The sequence below is a fragment of the Thamnophis sirtalis genome, unplaced genomic scaffold (assembly GCF_051295495.1).
Source record: "Thamnophis sirtalis isolate CommonGarterSnake01/CBP01778 unplaced genomic scaffold, rThaSir2_p1.2 scaffold_7, whole genome shotgun sequence".
Lineage (NCBI taxonomy): Eukaryota > Metazoa > Chordata > Lepidosauria > Squamata > Natricidae > Thamnophis > Thamnophis sirtalis.
The window spans coordinates 46,003,776-46,024,353 of NW_028261387.1; the positions used below are offsets into that span (position 1 = coordinate 46,003,776).

The window sequence follows — 20,578 nt, forward strand, 5'->3', positions numbered from 1 at the left end:
AGAGTTGTTTTTATAGAACTAATTTTCAACTCATTGATCACTATGATCTAGTAGTCTCCAGAGCCTTTTAATTGTTTTAGGACCCAGTGGTTAAGGGATGGAGCTGAGCCTGAAGGAAAAAGTTCTACTTGGATCTGTGTATTTTTCTCTGAACTGTAAATCACAACTGGGCTTTACCAATATCCATGTTGATAATGGTAGATTATGACAGACATTGATTTATAGTTCTTATTCATAATGATACTAAATTTATAGTGGGAGAAAGTGCTACTTGGGTACAATTTTAATTTTGATCCCTATATACAGTAATATGTCTTTAAGGGATCAATGTTCCATGAAAAAGTAGATTCCAAAAAGAAATTTTTCAGTCTATGACTTACAAAAACAATTGGCTCAGAAATTCCCAAAGCAATCCATCTGACGGACTATCAATTTGATCTCAGGACCTAACAGCCAGAAAGTTGGATATAAAAGCTCAACTCCCAGAATACTACTTCAGGCCAAAATGAACCCATGGTGATACATAATGAATTATAATTAAATAAATTATGCTTGGTTTGAATTTTGCCCCGTTACTGATGAGCAAGAGTTATTATCAATCGGTGATGGGGCAGATATCGTGAGAAAGGGGACTTAATTAAGATGCTAAGACACAAATGGGAGATTGCGATTCAACACATTTTTGTCCAGGTTTTTTTAACCTAGTTATTTCATTTTGACTCCTTTGTGAAGAGTGCCTTATACGGAACATGACCAGTCCTTTTAATGAATTCTTCCCTCTATACCCACAGCAGTGAAGATGCAATGGTAAATCATTTAGCACCATCTCATCTTCTTGAAATCAGAGGAGGAGAAACAACGGAAAGGAAGAGGTCTAAAAGAATGTGTTTTTAAAAAAAAATATAGCATAGCATCCCAGACATTTAGCAAGTATCTCAGTCTGTTACACCCATAAGTCTAGGAGAGGCCATCATTCCCAGTAGATCTGAAAGGCCTGTTGATTCCTGGGTACCAAGATGCAAATCTTCTGTTGACATGGGAGGAAATAAAGTCTACTGAAAAGTGCATTTCAAGTCAAAAATACACAACATAAACTATAAATAGATATATTTGCTTTGGGGAGAGGGAAGAAAAGTTAATTTCCTACATACAACACAAAGATGCTTGTTTCAGTAGCCTCTGCATCCAATGTGCTGGCACAAGAGGAAATACGGATGAGATGGGCCCTGATTTGTGGGGATGAACCCATACTGAGAAAGTGGATTGTCCCATTTTTCATGATGAGGTGACCTCTGAACTTTGCCCATCAGCACACAGGAAGTGGAGAAGGTGCTCTTACAGTGCTCCATCGATGTCAAGAAACCTGGGGGAAGAAACCATACAGAGATTGGATACTTATATATCGTAACTGGGACTGAGGAAATGATACCAAAACTGAGAATGATTTTCAAACCTGAAAATGTTTTCAGCACTTTAAGTTGAAAAAAAAGATATCCTGATCTCCATCAATATTTTCTGCTAAGCAAGCACATCACATAAATGTAAAAGATCAGTCTTTCAACCCGTCCAATTTTAGCTCAAAGGTTTATTTGGTTGACCAAGGTTCTGTTATCCCAGGACCAGCAAAATATACCAAAATGATGTTGGCAATAAATGTGTTACAACAGAAAACTACTTCTGACTTCCTGTTGCATTCCTTGCTGGTTTTTACTCCTCTGGTGCCTTGCAAAGTCTAACAGGTCCACCAGAAACATAAAACATCTTTTGCTTATGAATCTCAGTAGGGCAGCATTACATTGAACCTAGACAGATAAATGTTGCTTGGTCCTACCCTGCCTTTAAAATTTTATTGGGTTTTTCTTCTTTGTCCACTTTTATCCATGGTCAAAGTTTTACCAAACTTTTTCTTCAAAGACTTATCTGATCCATCTTTATATTTTTTGGATCTCAGTCTTTCTTAAGGGAATTGTGAGGCTTCCTAACACGAAAGTGAAAGACTAATAGGAAGATTTACAACAAGCAAAATGTCCTATGCCAGTACATCTCATATGTTATGAATGGGGTGATATGAAATGCTTTTCACTGTATGATTACTTAGTGCATTTAAAATGTGTTCTATGTGATAATAATCAGTGAAAAAAAATAGGACATATTAGTTATACGTATGTGGTCACTGTCCCTGTCATCTAAAGATGCTCTTATTCTGACCCTCTCACTGTTAGAAATAACGATGAAAATAAGGCACCTTAATTTGAATATGTAAGCAAAAATGCCATGCAGGATAGATACACTGTGTAAAACAGAGAAAATTTCCTCTCTAATTTACTTTCTAGAGGGAAAAATTCATACCTGAGGGCATGACACGTATAACATCCTTGTCTCTGATCTGACAGCTTATGAAAGGTATACTATTTATACCAGTGTTTCTTAACTGTGGCAACTTGAAGTCCAGACATCTTCAAGTTGCCAAGTTTGAGAAATACTGTTCTTACACAATTCTGAAGCTGGGCTCTTGGTGCATTAAGTTTCTTCTGAGTTTACTATGCCTACTTTGCACTGAGCCCCCATCTCACCAAGGTCCCAATCACCCTATCCCCATTTCAGTGTGTCTAATGGAGCCTGGCTCTGCCTCTAGACACCTGGGAGGGCAGCAAAAGAAAAAAATGTTTAAGAGTAGAAAGTATAGGTTGTCCCCAGGAGGAAAAAGCATTGTTGGCCAGGAGATATAGCATAGATGCATAACAGAAGTGGAACAGTGTAATAGCAATAGCACTTAGACATACACTGCTTCACAGTGCTTTATAGCCCTCCCTAAGTGATTTACAGAGTCAGCATATTTCCCCCAACAATCTGGGTCCTTGTCTTACCAACCTTTGAAGGATGGAAGGCTGAGTCAACCTTGAGCCTGGTGAGATTTGAACTGCCAAATTGCAGGCAGCTGGCAGTTAGCAGAAGTAGCCTGCAGTACTGCACTCTCACCACTGTGCCACCATGGCTGATCTTATAATTATAGGCCCAGTGCCCCACAATAGATGCTGAAGCTTGATAGCCATTCTAATGAAACCCTACTTCAAAAATGGACAAAAGGGGAGGAATTCAGATTCCTATCCATAAATTTGAGAAAACGTTGTTTATGAAAGAAATGGAGTATAAAAGAACATATACTCAGAAAGAAAAGGTGCAGAATGGGAATACACTTATTCCATGTTTACCTAATTAGCTTGCAGTTCTCTGTCTAAGGCTCGCCAAAGGCACTCCCCTGTCAAGGGATGGATTATACAAATTGGAATTACAATGCTTTAAAATTTTCCTGTCTACCTTCTCTTTGGGACTGGAGAACATATGAGCTGGGAGGACTACAATGGGAATGATAATAGTTCTCAGAGATGTCATTAATTTCTTTATTTCTTTTTTCTCAATAGATTTTAGACTGTGTTTGTTAAAAATCCATACCGTGTACAGGTTCTGGGAAGTCGGGGGGGGGGGAGCAGGAGGGGGGTTGGGGGGGAGGGTGGAGGGAGGGAGGGGTATACATTAGGCTAGACAAGAATTTGGTGGTAAACTAGAACTATTTTGACACACAAAAAAATTGTACTCAGATGCCTCACTGATTGAGGAATGATGAAATGTTTGTTTTAAAAGAAAATAAAACTTTTGAAACATGGGAATGATAATAGTTCTATCCCTATAGCAGGTAACTTTTAAAATAGGTACAGGTAGTCCTTGACTTACAACAGTTCATTTAGTAACCATTCAAAGTTACAACTGCACTGAAAAAAGTGACATGACTATTTTTCATACTTATGACCATTGCAGCATCCCCATGGTCATGTAATCAAAATTGAGATATTTGGCAACTGGCTCATCTTTATAATGGTTGCAGAGTCCTGGAGTCATGCGGTCCCCTTTTGCAAAAAGTAAAGTCAATGCCAGATTTACTTACTAACTATATTGCTAATTTAACAACTGCAATGATTCACTTAACTGTGGCAAGAAAAGACATAAAATGGTGGCAAAACTCATGTCACAAATGAGCAACAGAAATTTTGGGCTCAATTGTGGTCATAAGTTAAGGACTGTATGAAAAAGAAGGGAGGAAGGGAGGGAGGTTCATTTGAGAATTTAGCAGAAAATCCTCTTTTACTGAAAGTTTTTGCAGCCTTTCAACAGTTCCGTTTTGAAAACTTTTCAAAGCCATTCTCTATTAAATGTTCTGCTTTACAAATTCAGTTAATAACAATGACGGAGTCCAAAGACTGCATGGTTACCATGATGCTGGCTGGGAGAGAAGAGATTGTTAAGGAAAAACGCTGCCCCTGCCTCTTCTGATTGTACATAAATGATTCAGGAGCAAAAAATGTACAAATTCCACACTGTCAACTAGCTTGTATGAATATTTAATAATGCAAAATATAGCTGGGGTGATCAGGCAGATTTGCCAAATCTGTGATGGAGTTTGATAAATATGGATGAATCTTTCTTCTTTCCCATCAACCCGTTCCCCCCCCCCCCCGCACCTCCAATGCCCAAAGTGAATTTATCTTCCAGAAACAGTCAGAAAATTGCATGCAGAGACGTCTCAATGCATGGATGTGACAGTGGTGTTGGGAAGAAAGGCTTAGATTTGTTAGGCACTAGGGACCCTTGGAATAAGCTGAGCCAGCACAAATGGGACAAGTGCCACTTGAACTACAGTGAGACAAGAAAGTAGTAGAGTGGTTTTCAAACTGATTTTGGAGAGAGAGAGAGAGCAGAGGACAAAACAGTATGACACAATCAATCCATCATGTGCAGCTGTCCTTCCAATTGTTTATGTTGGTATGGAGTGTGCAGGGACTCAATTCTGTTTGAGATTTGCACAAATAGAAAGACATTTCAGCCTTCCCATTTTACAACTGCAATCCCTCTATTAAAATAAATATTAAAAACTCAGCTCCAATTGATGCCAATGGAGAAAGAATGATTTATTTTTTAAAAAAACAGATCCAGGGAAAAACTACAAAACAAATGGGTGGATGGACAGACTGCAGCTCCCACTCCATATGCTATTAGGACTGAGCCCCCAAATTCTTGCAGCTTTATAAACAAGCAAACAGATGGGCAGCTACATGTTACATATTTGATTTATGTAAGAATTCAGCAGAACCTCATTTAGGGTGTGATTTTTCTGAAGACTAATACTGGGGATATTTCAAGGCTTGAATTGCAAACAAACAGAACTTGACAATGAGTATATAGACAGAATAAAATAGCAACCATTTAAAGGGACATTAAAATTGTAGTGCAACATTTCTAAAGAGCTCTAGATCTGGAAAAATATCTATTTTTATGAAGGATAAAGTCAGATCTTTCCTGAGTTGTACTCAATTCTCGATGACATCAGACACAACCACACAATAATCTTGGCGATAACATGAAGATGACTTGGCACTGCATTCTTCTTGGATTTATTTGGTTTTCCCAGTCTACCCTACAGCTTGTCATAATGAGAAAAAATGAGACCTGTATAATAGTCTTAGAACATAAATACTACCATTATGTATTTGCATCCCTTTGTATGGCACAAGAGTCACTGCTTTAGGGTGGATGGTCATATAAATAGTTTAAACCAAAATATATAGTAAGTTATGGGCTTATACAGTGGTGGGATTCAAATAATTTAACAGCTGGGTAGGAAGGGCTCGGTAGTCATGTGACTGGTGGGCATAGCCCACTCAACGTCACTCACGTTGATGGGCGCTTCACCTTAGCTGTTACAATGTAATAAGGGTTAACCAGAGAGGCAGTTTCTGTAAGCAGGGCAAAAAAGATTAGGCTAGAAACAACGCCAGAATGTTTCCTTCCTGTCTTTCTTACAGGATTTGCCCTTTAAAGTGGAAAAAAACAGAATGCGATTTCTTCCAACAACCGGTTCTCCAAACTGCTGAGAAATTTAACAACCGGTCTCCCAAATAGGTATGAACTGGCTGAATCACACCACTGGGCTTATATGATGACCTGATTACCTTTCATGTTCTTCCCCTCCTCTGGATACCTACTCACCTAGAGGCCTAGAATTTCCTGTTTATTTCTCATCCAGGTACTAGCTGGGTCCAAACCTACTTTACTTTTCAAAACCTGCCAAACTAAGCGCTGACTCCTTCATCCTGATGCCCTTCAGATGTGTTGGTATTGAAAAAATCTTGAGAAGTTTTGGTTGGGAAATGTATCTTCATGAGGTGCTCTTTGAACTTGGTTGTTTTCTTGCAGACGTTTCATTACCCAAACGAGGTAATATCATCAGTACTAATGAAGTTAACTAGTTTGGGTAATGAAACAACTGCAAATAAAACAACTAAGTTCAGAGAGCAGCAAGGACCCCTCATTTCAACTTTGAGCTACAAATATTCTCCTTTATTGGAAAACATGGACATCAAATACTTCACAAAGTTTCCTAAACTCTATATAATCTCAATTGATAGAAACGTTCAGTTTAAAAAAATATACATATATTATTACTGTAATTTCCCTGATTAGAAATGATACAACGAAACAAGAGTAAATGAAGTTAGGTAAAAGATAAAAATATAACGTTAACCTGATTCAAAAGGTATAGGCATTCATTCAAACTGTGACATTCCTAGACAGAATAAGTAACTATGCCTTAGAAGAGTTACCCACAGAAGTGCCTAAGGTCAGGTAACTGAATTTGACAAACAACTTAAAAAATAAGATGACTAAAATTAAGTTGAAGAGAGTTTCAACAAAAAGTTGTTTAAAAGTGTGATAATACAAACTATTTCCACAAAAGGGAAAGATGGCTAATAGAAAAAGTGACAGGGATTAACAAGTCCAAGACAATGCCAATGTAATTGATGTGCACAGTCAAGTCAACTGTGAAGGACAATACCATTTCCCTTAAAAATAAACCGTATCCAATTAAAGAAAGAAAAAGAAAGCCAGAAAAGCCAATTTAAGTTGGGTATAAAACAAGTAAAACAAAACACAAAACTATTCAACTACAAGGAAGACTCTAAGAAGGATTGGAAGGCCAGGCAAGTCATTAAATAAGGTTATCTGGGAAGGTTTACTGGAAGATGGAAAGATTGCAGAGAAGCTAAATAGCTTTGCTGTTAAGGCTTCATGACAGGTGTTGGATAGAGATTCCCTCCTCCGAAGCCATTTTTTGAGGCAGAGTTTTTGAAGAACTAAGTCAAAAAGAAGTGACTACAGATAAGGGACAGAACTACAGCCAACTGTTAAAAACCAGGTATGTTTTTAACTTTGGAGGTCTTCTAGTCCAACCCCCCACTCAAGCAGAAAATCCTATATCATTTCAGACAAATGGTTGTCCAATGTCTTCTTTAAAAATCTCCAGTGTTGGGGCATTCACAACTTCTGGAGGCAAACCATTCCACTGATTAATTATTCTAACTGTCAGGAAATTTCTCCTTAGTTCTAAGTTGGCTATGTGTTATGTCAATTTCAAATCAATAATGTGTTATTATTTCAATTACATATATTTAGGCTTTAGCAAAAAATACAGCACTGGAGTTCCCCAAATGTTTCTTACCAGGGTTAAATGCTACTGGTTCGCTTCGCTACCAGTTTTCTTTGCACACGCATGCTACCGGTTCCCCCAAGCTGGTAATAAAAAAATGTTCCAACAATCAGCTATGCCATGCAATTTCTAATCGTACGGCACAGCTGATTGTTGCACAATTGATCATTGGAACATAAAAAAATGTTACTACTTCGGGCGAACTGGTAGCATTTTTTAATTACTGGTTTGGGCAAACTGGTCCGAACTGGTAGCATTTCACCTGTTTCTTACACACCGAAGCATTCATATGCCATTCAGGTATGCATTTTCCATTTTTCCATCCGTGCCATTGTATGCAACAATCTAATACATATGGAGAAAGAAAATCCATTTCAGCAGGGGGTTTCATGTTCGTTGGCAGTTCCATGTCAAATGGACCCCCCCCCCAATACTTTGAACAAGTTGCACAGGAATACAGAATATGACAAAGTTGAGAAAATTCGCACCTGTTGGAATGTATTTCAGCACAACTATTACAGGCACAGGAACTCTTTGGTAACTAGTCTTGGCAGCCCAAATGTCTAATGCAGTGGTTCCCAAACTTGGCAACTTTAAGACTTGTGGACTTCAACTCCCAGAATTCTCCAGTCAGCAGAGCTGGCTGGAGAATTCTGGGAATTGAAGTCCACAAGTCTTAAAGTTGCCAAGTTTGGGAACCACTGGTCTAATGCAATGCATGAGTGAGCAGTGCAAGCCTTAATGATGGCTGTCAGCACTTCCCCGCCCCCCCCAGGAAATGCCCTTTATTCACCTCCAGTTATAGCACTTAGTACATCTTTCAGAAGATAATTTCTGGAACTCCAGCTCCCCACAAGCTTGTTTTGTGTAAACTGCAGTAAGTCTCATTCACTCTATAGTCCAGGGGTCTTCAACCTTGGCAACTTTAAGCCTGGTGGACTTCAACTCCCAGAAATCCCCAGTTGGCTGGGGAATTCTGGGAGTTGAAGTCCACCAGGCTTAACATTGCCAATGTTGGAGACCCTGCTATAGTCTACCAGCTGTTCCGGGTCTGAGCAATCAGATGGGGAGATGTTCAGCTTCAGTGTTTCTAACTGGCATTTCCTTTCTCTCCTTTTCTTCTTCCTTGGTTCACTCCTAATTGTAATGGCTAATTTCAGTCTAGGCTTATTCTAAAACAGTCTTTGTCAACCTGGCATTCTCTAAAAAAGGACTGAACTACAAATCCCATTTTCCCCAGGTTTCTGACCCTGCTAGCTAGAGATGATAGAACTTGTAGTCCAATGCACCTAGAACAAATACTGCGGCTCTGGAAATAGCCCCACCCAACCTTTACTTGAAGAGAAAATGAGCAAAACTTTTCTTCTTCACCACATTTATGGTGTATCATAATATAAAAGCAACTTAACATATAACATAACATAATGTAACACAACATAATGTAACACAGGGGTCAGTAAACTGTGGCTCTGGAGCCGCACATGGCTCTTTCAACTCTCTGCTGCGGCTCCCTGTCATTGGTCGGCTCCACAATTGTTAGGGTTTTCCGTTAGGACAGGTATAGGAAAAAGGACGTCGTGTTAGAAGGAGACTCTATGGTGTGGGAACCGGATTTCCGGTCGGCTTCAGAATTGAACAGGGGCTTCTAGTTAGGATCTTTGTGTTTAAGGTTGCTGACTCCCAATGTAACATCACACCATATCACACTACATCACACCACATCGTACCACACCACACATCACAACATGCCACAACAATAAATGAAATTGTGTGAAGATGCAGTTATCAGTACACACTGAGCCATAGAGAATAGTGAAAGTATTGGACAAGATTTCCAGAGATCTAAAACCTCATTCAGACGTTAAACTTCCCATGTGATTTTGGGCTACTCACTGTCATTCAGTTTAATATTTCATAGAAGGAGGTAGAAACTGCTTCATCTCCTTGGAGGATAGGCAGGATATGAACAGTGATAATAATCTTAGTTTGTATTAAAACTGTAATAGTGCCACTATCCCAATTCCCCAGATTTCTAAGGATTTGGTTTCCTGCAGCCTTTCCATATTATACTTCCCATTCAGCTCTAAATTTCAATAGTGCTTCTAACTACTACTTAAATAGGATACAAAGGTAAGTTGCCTTCAAGCCAAGTTCAACACTGGGAGATTTCATGGACACATCATCCATGTATCAGTAATTTTCTAGGCAGCGACAGAGAAGTCAATCGCTTGCCTTCTTCTGGAGTACTTTTCATATTCCCCGGCTATTGCATGGACCATGTATTTCTCGGGAGTACCCTATCCACTTATTAACCAAGCTTGACCCTGTTTCACTTCTAATCTTACAAAAGGTTGACCAGATACTTACACCTGCTGCGGAAAATACAAGACGCACCTCTTAAGAAATTTCCCATGTAGAATCAGCCTGTTTTTAAAAGCTGTGAATTTGAGGCAGATAGACAATTTTCGTTTTAGGAATGGAAAGCCTCCCCACCATCTGTAAGATCAGACAGGGTGGCTGAATCTAAAAGCGCATGGAGATAGAGACATATCCACAAACTCAGTTGTTAGGGAACCACTGTATGGGGGTGGGCGATTGCTGTAGTCCTTCTTCAGTAGGCTTTCCACAGATAATTGATTCATTTCTATGGAACAGTCTAATTGTGACTTTTTCTTATTGGACTATCCATTCATTCCCCTCCCTTCTTTCCACCTTTGGCTTCCTTCCTTCCTTTCTCTTTCAGTTGCTTCTTCTCTCCCTCTCTCCTCTTCCTACACTCTGTTTGTCCCCATCTGTGTCCCCATCCTCCCTTTCACCAGCAACTCAAGCAACCATTTGGCTTTTTATCTCGGGGCTGATGGTCAGCTTCCTGATGAGTCACTCTATTTCAGGCCAAACAAATGGGATGGTAAAATGCCTTGAGAAGAGCTTGGCAGGAAAGAGTAACAGCACAGTGTAGAGGGAAGTGCTTTAAAACATTTGCAAACATGGATACAACAGTGCCAGACTGTGAGGAAGACATTTTCCTTAGGACTTCAAATAAATGCTGGTATTTGCTCCAGATAAAGCCATCACAACTTGCACTGAAGGTGACTGGAGTCAGTAATAAGGCATCCTTATTTATGCCAACACTGGGCTGCAGCACTCTCAGTGCTGCTTAGCAGAGGCCCAAGGCAATAATCCAGGACATTTAATTGCACTGTTTTCCTCTCATGTTGCAAAGAGAGGCCCAGTGCCAGAATGGGTGAGCTTTCTCATTCCCTCCGCACCAGAGAGCTCTGCTTAAGAGTCATCCAAATCCCGTTCTACCTGTCTCAGCAACAGCCCCTTTTAGGAGGGCCTTGGAGGGCGCAGTCTCTGATGCGATTACAGTGAACTCCACAAAATGTAGGTCCCCACATGGGAGTGAGAATAATAGCTGGCAAAGTCCTGCTTTGGTTCATGTGCAAATTCTATGTTGTGGCCCGCCAGCAGCCAGCGGAGCTGCTGGCAGACTCAGACAATGAAGAGGTTGGGGAGGAACATGGGCCAGTCCTGGAGTCTGGGGAAGGCTCTGATGAGTGCTCTGCGTCGGAGGCAGAGATGGGGCCAGGGCTGTCCAACAGTTATCAGCTGCCTTCGGAGTCAGATCTCTGTGGGGCAGAAGAACAGTTGGAGTCTGTTCCCGAGGTGCGCATTCGCAGAGCTGTCAGGAGAAAGGAACAATTAAGGAACAAGGGCCAACTTGGGAGTAAAGGCACAGGTGGATGGTGAATGGCCACTCCCATAGGGAATAAAAGGTAAGTGGAGTTTGCAGGAGACAATTTGTTCTTTTAATTAGTGTGAAGCTTTGTTTGTGACTCTGAGAGATTCCTTGCCAGGTATTGTTTTGTACAGCGTTGCATTTGGAAGATATCAGCCTGGCAGCTCCAAGCCTGATAATGTCTGTGGTTGTAAATTCACCCTTGAAATACTGTTTGCTGGGACTTTGCTGGATGTGAATGAGATGAATTCACATTAGCCAAATAAAAAGGAGTTTTTTCGGGACAAGGAGTCTGTTTCATGATTTGGTGACCCCTAGGTCAGAACACTCTATTAGCAAGGCTAATTCCCCTCAGGCAGCTGGGGCATGCCCAGATAAACTGTAGAAAATACCTGTTGAAATTTCGTGTCAGCCTTGCCTTGCTTTGTGGCATGCCTCTTCCCCTCCCCAACTCTGAGGGGACAGGAAGCAACCCCTCCCAAATGTTCTGCATGCTGAATGCAGCCTGATAATATTCAGTCATATTTCCATCCAAGTTTATTCCATTTGCATTCTTTCCGGCATTCTCCTGTGAATTATATGAATTTTAAAAACCGAACTGGAAAGAAAAAAAGAGAGAAAGAGAGGGAGAGATGCCCAAACAGAATCAGTTGCTGATATTTTGCTTTTGGACTGTGGAATCTGCACTTGCACTGCTCAATACCAGGGCATGCCGATATCTGTCCTAGGGCATCTAAAATGCAGGTGGTCCTTGCTTAATGACTACTCATTTAATTTAGCCACAGTTCAGACTTGCCAAGATGTTGGACAAATGGTAGTTACGAGTAGTCTTTGGGGTTCCAGCTGTTGCAGTATTCCTGTGGCCATGCCAGTGGTGGGTTTCAAATTTTTTTACAACCTCTTCTGTAGGTGTGGCCTGCTTTGTGGGCGTAGCTTGCTGGCCATGTGACTGGGTGGGAATGGCTTGCCAGCCATGCGACTGGGTGGGCGTGGTCAACTTGTAAAATGTGGGGAAACGCACTTAACAATGCTCTTGCTTAGCAACCAAAATGTTGGCTCAGAAACTCTGGCATTTGAAGCATGCAAGTCTTAAAGCTGTTAAATTACAAGACCTTTGCACCCCTAACCCTTTAGGGAAAAAAACCCAGAGGTGTTCAAACTTGAAAGCTTTAAGACTCCCAGAATTCCTCCTCTCGCTTTTCATCTTGATGATGTGCAACAGATGGGGGGAGGGAGCTGGAACCGGTTCTAAATGGCACTGTAGATTTGTGGAACCTCTTCTATAGAAGAGGTTAGAACTGGCAGGAACCCACCCCTGGGCCATGCGATTATGGCCCGGGGGCTTAGCACCCAATTCCCAATGCTGATGTTGCAGTGTCTCGTGGTCTTGTAGTTGCCATTTGTGACTTTCTTTGCCAGTTTCCAACAAGCAAAATCAACGGGGAAGCTGGCAAGAGGCTAAAAATGGTGACCATGTGACAACTTCATTTAGGGACCATCAGTGTTTCACTTAATGACGGCAACCAGGACTTATGGAATTTCCAGTGCTAAGTGGCTCAGTCATGTGGCATCACATTTTACAATCCTGTTGCTCAGTGAGAGCAATTCTGATCTCCTTTGCTTATAGCTTATAGAAGAAAAAACTCCTTCATGCTAAAAAAACAACAACACCCTCCTTGGTATCTATTTGGGCATGTCCAAGTTGTTTTCTTGGCAACAGTACTAGCCTTTGATTCCCTATTTCCTGCTTTGCTTAGATTTTTGAAGATCAACCAAAGCCAGCAACAAGCTTTTATTTCTAGCTGCACTAATCAGGAATAGGAGCAAATAGTGACGCAAAATTTTTAAAAAATCTGCATAGAGAATTTAGAAAAAAGGGACCTCTGAGAATAGCATTTTGTGATCACTAACAGCCAATTGGGCAACTATTTACACAATAATCCATTTCTGGATTCCCACCAAGCTTTTTTTTTCAATGGCTTCAACAGGAGAAGGACTGTATTTAATTGTTAAACAACTGGGAAAATGGAACCTCTTCTTATTCACAATGTGCCATCAAACTATGCTAAGGAATAATTCCAAGTTGAGATAGGTGTTCCCCTCCCAGAGAAGTGGATCATTCATTTCTAGGCCAGGGAACATCTGGGAAAGCTTGACCTCCCCTCTCCCCCTCGTTCTACATAAAAGGGGCTAAAGAGTCATCTCTGTCTTCCCGCCAGACTTTCTGAGATTTGCCTTAGGGGTTTTTTTGAGATCTGCACATAATACAGATCCAGTTCCTAGTAGTACACATGCAGATTCTTTCATGAATTTATTTATTTGATGTTTTTATCCTACCTTTTTAATTGATAAGTAACTCAAGGTATTGAACAGACTGTATCCCTTCCTCCTCTATTTTCTCCACAATAGCAATACTGTAAGGTGGGTTGAGACAGATTGACTGCCCAAAGTCACCCAGGCAGCTTTTGTTGTGGCACCAGTGGCAGCAGAGTCGGACAGTGAGGAGGTTGGGGAGGAACACAGGCCAGTTCTGAAGGCTGGGGAAGGTGTGGCAAGGGCTCTGCGTCAGAGGCAGAGATGGGGCGAAGGCTATCTGGCAGGTCTGCTGCCTTCAGAGCTAGATAGCAGGGAAGCAGAGGAACAACTGGAGCCTGTTCCCAGTGTGTGCATGCGCAGAGCTGCCAGAAGAAAAGAACAGCTCAGAAATCAGGGTCGACTTGAAAATAAAGCCACAGGTGGATGGTGAACGGCCCCTCCCATAGGAAATAAAACTGGAGAAAAAGGGGAGGGGGTTTTGCAGGAAAAAATTTGTTTGTTCATTCATTTGTTTCAGGAGTGTGAAGATCTGTCCATGAATCTCAGAGACTCTGTGCCAAGTCTTTCCTTGCACAGCACTGTGTTTAAAAAATATTTTAATGGCAGCTTTCCAAGCTAGATAATGTCTGTGGTCATAACTTCACCTTTGAAAGACTGTTTACCAGGCCTTTGCTGAATGTGAATGAGATAAATTCACATTCATTTAATAAAAGGGGTTTTGTCAGGACCAGGACTCTGTCTCATGCTTTTTGGGGAAGCCTAGGTCAGAACAGCTTTCAGGTCTAAAGTGGGACTAAAACTCACTGTCTCCTGGTTTCTAGCCTGCTGCCTTGGCATGATTTCAACTTCTGTGCCAATGCACTTCCAGAAATGTATTCTTCTGATATTTGTCCACTGCTAGTATTACTACAAATGGGACCTTCCACCTGTCATAGGCCTGGATAACCTCTTACTCTTTGTTGTCATCTGGTACTTGCCCCAAATTTTATAGCACATATCTGGGAGCCGTAGTCTAATACAATCCCTAAGCAAGTTTGTTTCTTCACTCTAAGGTACACCCAACATATTTCCATCTCTTGTGATCTCTAGGCTGGAATACTGCAATGGGCTCTACATGGGGTTGCCCTTGAAGTGCATCCGGCGACTACAGTTAGTCCAGAATGCAGCCGCGCGAGTGATAGTGGGCGCACCGCGGTTCGCCCACGTTACACCTGTCCTCCGCGAGCTGCACTGGCTACCTGTTGGTCTCCGGGTGCGCTTCAGGGTACTGATGACCACCTTTAAAGCACTCCATGGTAGTGGATCTGGGTACTTGAGAGACCGCCTCCTGCCGATTACCTCCCTTCGACCAATTCGATCGCACAGACTGGGCCTCCTCCGAATCCCATCCGCCAGTCAATGTCGACTGGCGACTACACGGAGGAGGGCCTTTTCTGTTGCAGCTCCGACCCTGTGGAACGATCTCCCCGTCGAGATCCGTACCCTCACCACCATCCAGACCTTCCGCGCAGCCCTCAAGATCTGGCTCTCCCAGCAGGCCTGGGGATAGGTTCCTAACTCACCCGCCCGAGTGTTTGATTGTTGAACGAAAGTTGTGTTTTACTTTTTTTTCTTTGTTCACATTTTGTTTTGTTTTTGATGTTGCACTTCCCTCCCTTGTGATTGTAAGCCGCCCTGAGTCCCCTCAGGGAAAAGGGCGGCCTATAAATTTTAATAAATTCAAATTCAAATTCAAATCTACCTGCAATACACAATTTTCTGCCTTTCTTTAGCTATTTGCTGGCTGGGATGAAAGAAGTCAGGGCAGGTTACTTACTGTGACTGTTTTTATTCGTCCCAGTTGCCTAGTACAACTCCAGCCAGAACGATTGATTAATAAAGTGCATTGCTCCCCTTCATCACAGGGCTCCATTCCACACCACTGTTTATTAACAATGATCTGGGCTGCCAGACACCAGCAGGGAAGTCAAAGAAGAAGGAAGCATTGAAGGGGAGGAAGGGAAAGAAAAGAGAGGAAAGAAAATTAGGCACACATTTAAAATAGTTATCGTTAAAACATGAGACTTAAAAAACCTTGTCATTCATTTTACAGTGCAAACTTCCAGTTAAGCCAAGCTGAGATGTCTAGGAATTGTAGTCTGAAAACATTTGGATGACATCAAAATTTGGGAAAAGTTCTCATCCTTCCAAATGAGATCTCTTGTCCCTGCAGTAAGCTACCCCACCATCTCCGTTCCACTTATGGGAAGGGACCTCCTAGGATAGAGCTAGAATGAACAGAGTTAAGACTGCAAGGCTCTGAGCACCAACTCTCCAGTACAGAATGGATTTGTGTTCGATCACTTGGAATTCTGCTGTGGATTTATTTTTATTTTTTTGCCATTGAGAAAAATGTTTCAAAATAGAGGCCAATCGTACTGAGAAAAAGTAGAAGCTGTGAAATGTGGGGGAAAGCACCGTAAGGGGTTAAATACAGAGCTGCAGAGGAAGGATTACATCTATGGTGCTTTCTGCTGCAACTCCTTCAAATATGAGATAACCACCACCTGTGGGCTCAGAATAGCCTCACGTTCACCATACATCTTCACCCACTCACAGGCCCCGTATATTTCCTCCCCCCCCCTCCCCACATAGCAACACTAGGGAGCATGTTACTGTTGCACAACCACAGCACATAGCAACACAAGATAACAGATGCCTGCATTCCAAAACTTCAGGAAAGCATCCTGCAGGGCCTGGAAAAGAGCTTTTTGCCATCACACATTCAAGTCAGTAACACTGGCTATCCACCAGTAGTGAGCAACTTTTGATCTCTCCAGGGCTACATCCTCCAGGAATCAAAAGTTAAAGAGAGGGGCTGTGTGCCAAGAGCTGAAAAAGCCAAAGCAAGCAGACTTAAGTGACATTGGCTAATTCTTTCACTGCTTCTTTTATCTCTGACGCGTGAAAGAGGGCAAAGTAGATGTTTTTGGTCCAAAATCAGGGTTGCCAAAGGTTTTGGAAATTAAGCTGCAAGGGACTCCATAGTAAGTCAAGAGCCACATGCGGCTTTTGCAGCTCAGGTTGTTGACTTTTGATTTAGGCAGTGGCTGGGTCTTCTGCAATCACATGCATTTCTTTAATGCTCCACAACACATTGATTCAGAAGAAGCAGAGTTCTGCTTGTCCAGGAAGGAAGGAAAGAGAAAGTGCTCGACAGCCGTCTGAAAAATATTCCTCCCTGAGAATTCCCCAGATTAGTAAAGAGGGGAAACGGACAGGACTTCAGAGCAAAGGGGATCAAAACAAGATTGCATTTCTATCAGAAACAGGAGCCCTTTCACTCATGGTAAAGCTACTGGAAATCACAATCCAGCTGCTCCGTTCAGCTATTATGGTCATAATCATAGCACAGAATCTATCCTCTCTCACATATCCACATTCACACCCACACATATTTCAGTCTTGTTTGGGCATCCAGAAATAGGGAGAACTGTGTGAGAACTACAAATAAGAGCTGCCTCCTTTGACCTCACCCAGGGGAGGTTGACCTGCTGAAGGTTTTCATAGATAAAACAGAGAGATCTGCATGGGAAAACCTTTTTGGGTGTGCTTGCAAATACATTGCTGTCCACCACACCCAGAAACCCTAATTCTTGCTCACAGAGATTTCCCCATGCCCACCGACCCCAGATATCATGAGGCTGGAGGCCCTATTCTGAACACATTGGTAGTGTTTCAAAACTCAAAGGAGTCCCCGTTCAGCTGAACACCAACCTCTAAACAGGCATCAGTGAACTATCTACAGCAATGGACTGATCAAAAAGAAGTTCTGATGTATCTCCTCGGTGGGAGAGAGAGGTCTTGCAACAAGAATGTAAAGTAGCTCTGCATCAGGCGAAAAATCTCATGAATGAACAGTGTTACATGCCAGTCGATTTTCTTGAATTGTAATGTAATTCCAGGAAAAAAAATTGTACTTTTTTGCATGCACTTATTCTGGGAGTTTGCTGTTAAAATTAAACACTGCCTGACTTCTTTTTTTTTTAATAGAATGATCTAATAACACAAACAGAAATCTATCCTTGCCAAGACCAATTTGTCTATTGTTGGACAAATAGTAACAGTGTTATAAATGATTAAGGGCAATCGTTTAGTTCCAAACATATCCAAACACTAGCAAAGGAGGAGTTTTAATGGGCCCATTTTAGTAAGTGCCTTGATCGAATCCAAAGGCAGGGTAGCAACTCCTTCAAAAGGTCAAAGAAGACAAATGCCTCATCCCTTGTGTTGATTAGTGGTGACAAAACAACCCACCCACCCAGTTTGTTTTATTTTTGTTTTTTTTTCCCTTGCGTTACACTAACAAAACTCAATAATTTTCTAAACTTTTAATTTCTGGGAACGCCCCTAGCTTTAGCTCACAATGCAGCCTCCAGAATGGAAAAGCCATCACTGATGCCCTTAAGGTGCTCTCAGAGACCTCCATGGGTCCCTGCAATGTTTCTCAGCCATTTGCATGAAACTGCTGGCCCTCGTGGGCCAGACTGATGGATCTTTGGTCCAATCAAACAAGAGTGAAGGCAGCCTTGCTTTCTTACCATCTACACAGGCAGGTTTTGCTTTCGTTGTTCCAGCAACTTGTCCTCTTCGACAGGCACACCGTGCTGTTTGTCGGGCAATCATCCTTTTGGGATGGCTTATATCTCTATCCAGGGCTGTGATCTCACATGTCCCCACCACCAGCTCCTTTCCTGTTGGGATAGAAGACAGATTTAATAATCCTTTTACACACACACAAATAAAGCAGGAAAATAATCCAGCCTATTTACCAGAAAGGGAAATCAGGAGCTTGGACCCTGGGTCCTAAGCTAAAGATAGTTCCTGTGGTGGCAACAGCTCTAATTTATACAGGTGCCCCAGGAAAAGATGGCAGGTAATCAATTCAATTGAGTAGAAGCAAATAGTTTTCTAATCTAACAGATAGAAATCCCAAAACCATCAGTTTTGCAGACATGATGAGCAAGTACACTAATTGACTATGCAAAACTGTATCAACATCTTCTTGGTAACTTCTGCTAAAGGATAACATTGTGTAAAGGTAAAGGTTCCCCTTGCAGATATGTGCTAGTCGTTCTCAACTCTATGGGGCGATGCTCATCTCCGTTCCAAAGCCGAAGAGCCAGCACTGCCCAAAGACGTCTCCATGGTCATACGGCCGTCATGACAAAACACCAAAGGTGCATGGAATGCTGTTACCTTCCCAACAAAACTGGTTCCTATTTTTCTACTTGCATTTTTACATGCTTTCGAACTGATAGTTGGCAGAACCTGGGACAAATAACAGAAGCTCACTCTGGAGCTAGGGATTCGTACCTCCGAACTGTCGACCTTTCTGATTGACAAGCTCAGCGTCTTAGCCACTGAGCCACCACGTCCCTTGACATTGTAGACATTCATACAAATTCACAGACCATACATAGGTGTACAAATAAAGCCCCTTCTCATGTAAGACATTGATATCCAGATATGCCTATGGATAACTCTTGCAATAGAAGTATAATCTTTATTGTCATTGTACTTAAATACAACAAAATTGGTTGCTGTGCTGTATTTCTTTTATTGGCTGGGAGGATGTGATTATTTCTAAAGCTGGGTTGTGTTTTTTTTTTTGTATGCTCCCCACTGAAAACCATGAGCCCATTCAAGCTTGGATTGTTGGGTAACCTAATAAACTCTCCAACCTAGCCAAACAAGAGGAAATTCCAAAGCCATTAATCTGCACTACAGTGTTATGATTCCTGCTGCAAGCTTTATTTATTTATATAGCTCGTGTCTTTGGTCTTCCTTTACAAGGTCAAGGCAACGTAGATAGTTCCTCTTCCAATTTTATCCTTATTAAAAAAAGTCTAGGTGATAGTTGCCATATAAGAATTTAAGCATTTCAATCTTAGTTTAATATCTATATAGCTATAATATCATCTTTGGATATGACAGAAAATACTGAAGCATTTTTCACCTGTTGTCTTAGAGCCAAAGATTGAATTTTAAAGAAATATTAGCTTACCATCATTGCACAACTCACATTCTGGTTCAGCATTCATAAGTTCAAGTTATAGTTTGCTTAACCATAGCTTATCAAATAACCAAAAAAATTGTATTCACACAACTGGTAAATCATAAGCTATGTTTTGCAAACCATAATAGTGGGATCACACCATTAATTATACAAAAAGCAAACAAAAAATTTGCAATTTAGTGTGATATGAGAAACAGACTAGATCTTCAGTTAGAGAACCACTCTCAGCCATAGTGACCATGTATCTTCCTTTCCTTTCTCCACCCAAGGAAGTCCATGATAGAACTGGGCAATGGCAAAGCCTCCTTGTGTCAATATTTTTCCATATTGATTTCTTCTTTGTATAACAGGTTGGCCAGATATTGCTTCTTAAATTATTGACTCCCTAGACCTGCCTTCTTGATTAAAAACAAATCACATGGATTTGTTCAACAACTATAGGCATTCTTGCTAACAGCCTGCTATTAACTGCAGTTTGATTTGATTTTTGATTTTGATTTTAACTTTATTTATATGCCGCCCTTTTCCCCGAGGGGACTCAGGGCGGCTCACAATCCAGGGGGAGGGAAAAACAAAACAAGATACACACATAAAGACAATACATCATTAAAACGCGCAACAATCATACTATTCGGGTGGGGTTGAAGTCTTTAGCCCCAGGCCTGTCGGGAAAGCCAGGTTTTTAAGGCTATGCGGAAGGTCTGGAGGGTGGTGAGGGTACGAATCTCCATGGGGAGTTCGTTCCATAGGGTCGGAGCAGCCACCGAGAAGGCTCTCCTCCGGGTAGTTGCCAGTCGACATTGACCGGCTGATGGAATTTGGAGGAGGCCTAATCTATGGGATCTTATTGGCCTAGTGGAGGTAATTGGCAGTAGGCGGTCTCTCAAGTACCCAGATCCAATACCATGAAGGGCTTTAAAGG

General features: G+C 41.6%; 1 protein-coding gene across 2 annotated transcripts in view; it reads right to left on the reverse strand.

The window, feature by feature from the left end:
* Window positions 1-366: 366 nt before the first annotated feature.
* The window catches only part of LOC106544034 (chemokine-like protein TAFA-5), a 30,293-nt gene continuing 10,081 nt past the window's right edge, over window positions 367-20,578 (reverse strand). Inside the window, exons 2-4 of one of the 2 annotated variants that reach the window (XM_014060173.2) lie at window positions 18,179-18,331; window positions 15,415-15,542; window positions 1,227-1,363 (exon numbers count right to left, since the gene is read on the reverse strand). In XM_014060173.2, the coding sequence (XP_013915648.1) occupies window positions 1,355-1,363; window positions 15,415-15,542; window positions 18,179-18,331 (290 nt within the window). In that variant the 3' untranslated portion in view covers window positions 1,227-1,354. Of the gene's footprint in view, window positions 1,364-15,414; window positions 15,543-18,178; window positions 18,332-20,578 lie in introns of both variants that reach the window. The other variant, XM_087719910.1, reaches the window with a different exon arrangement.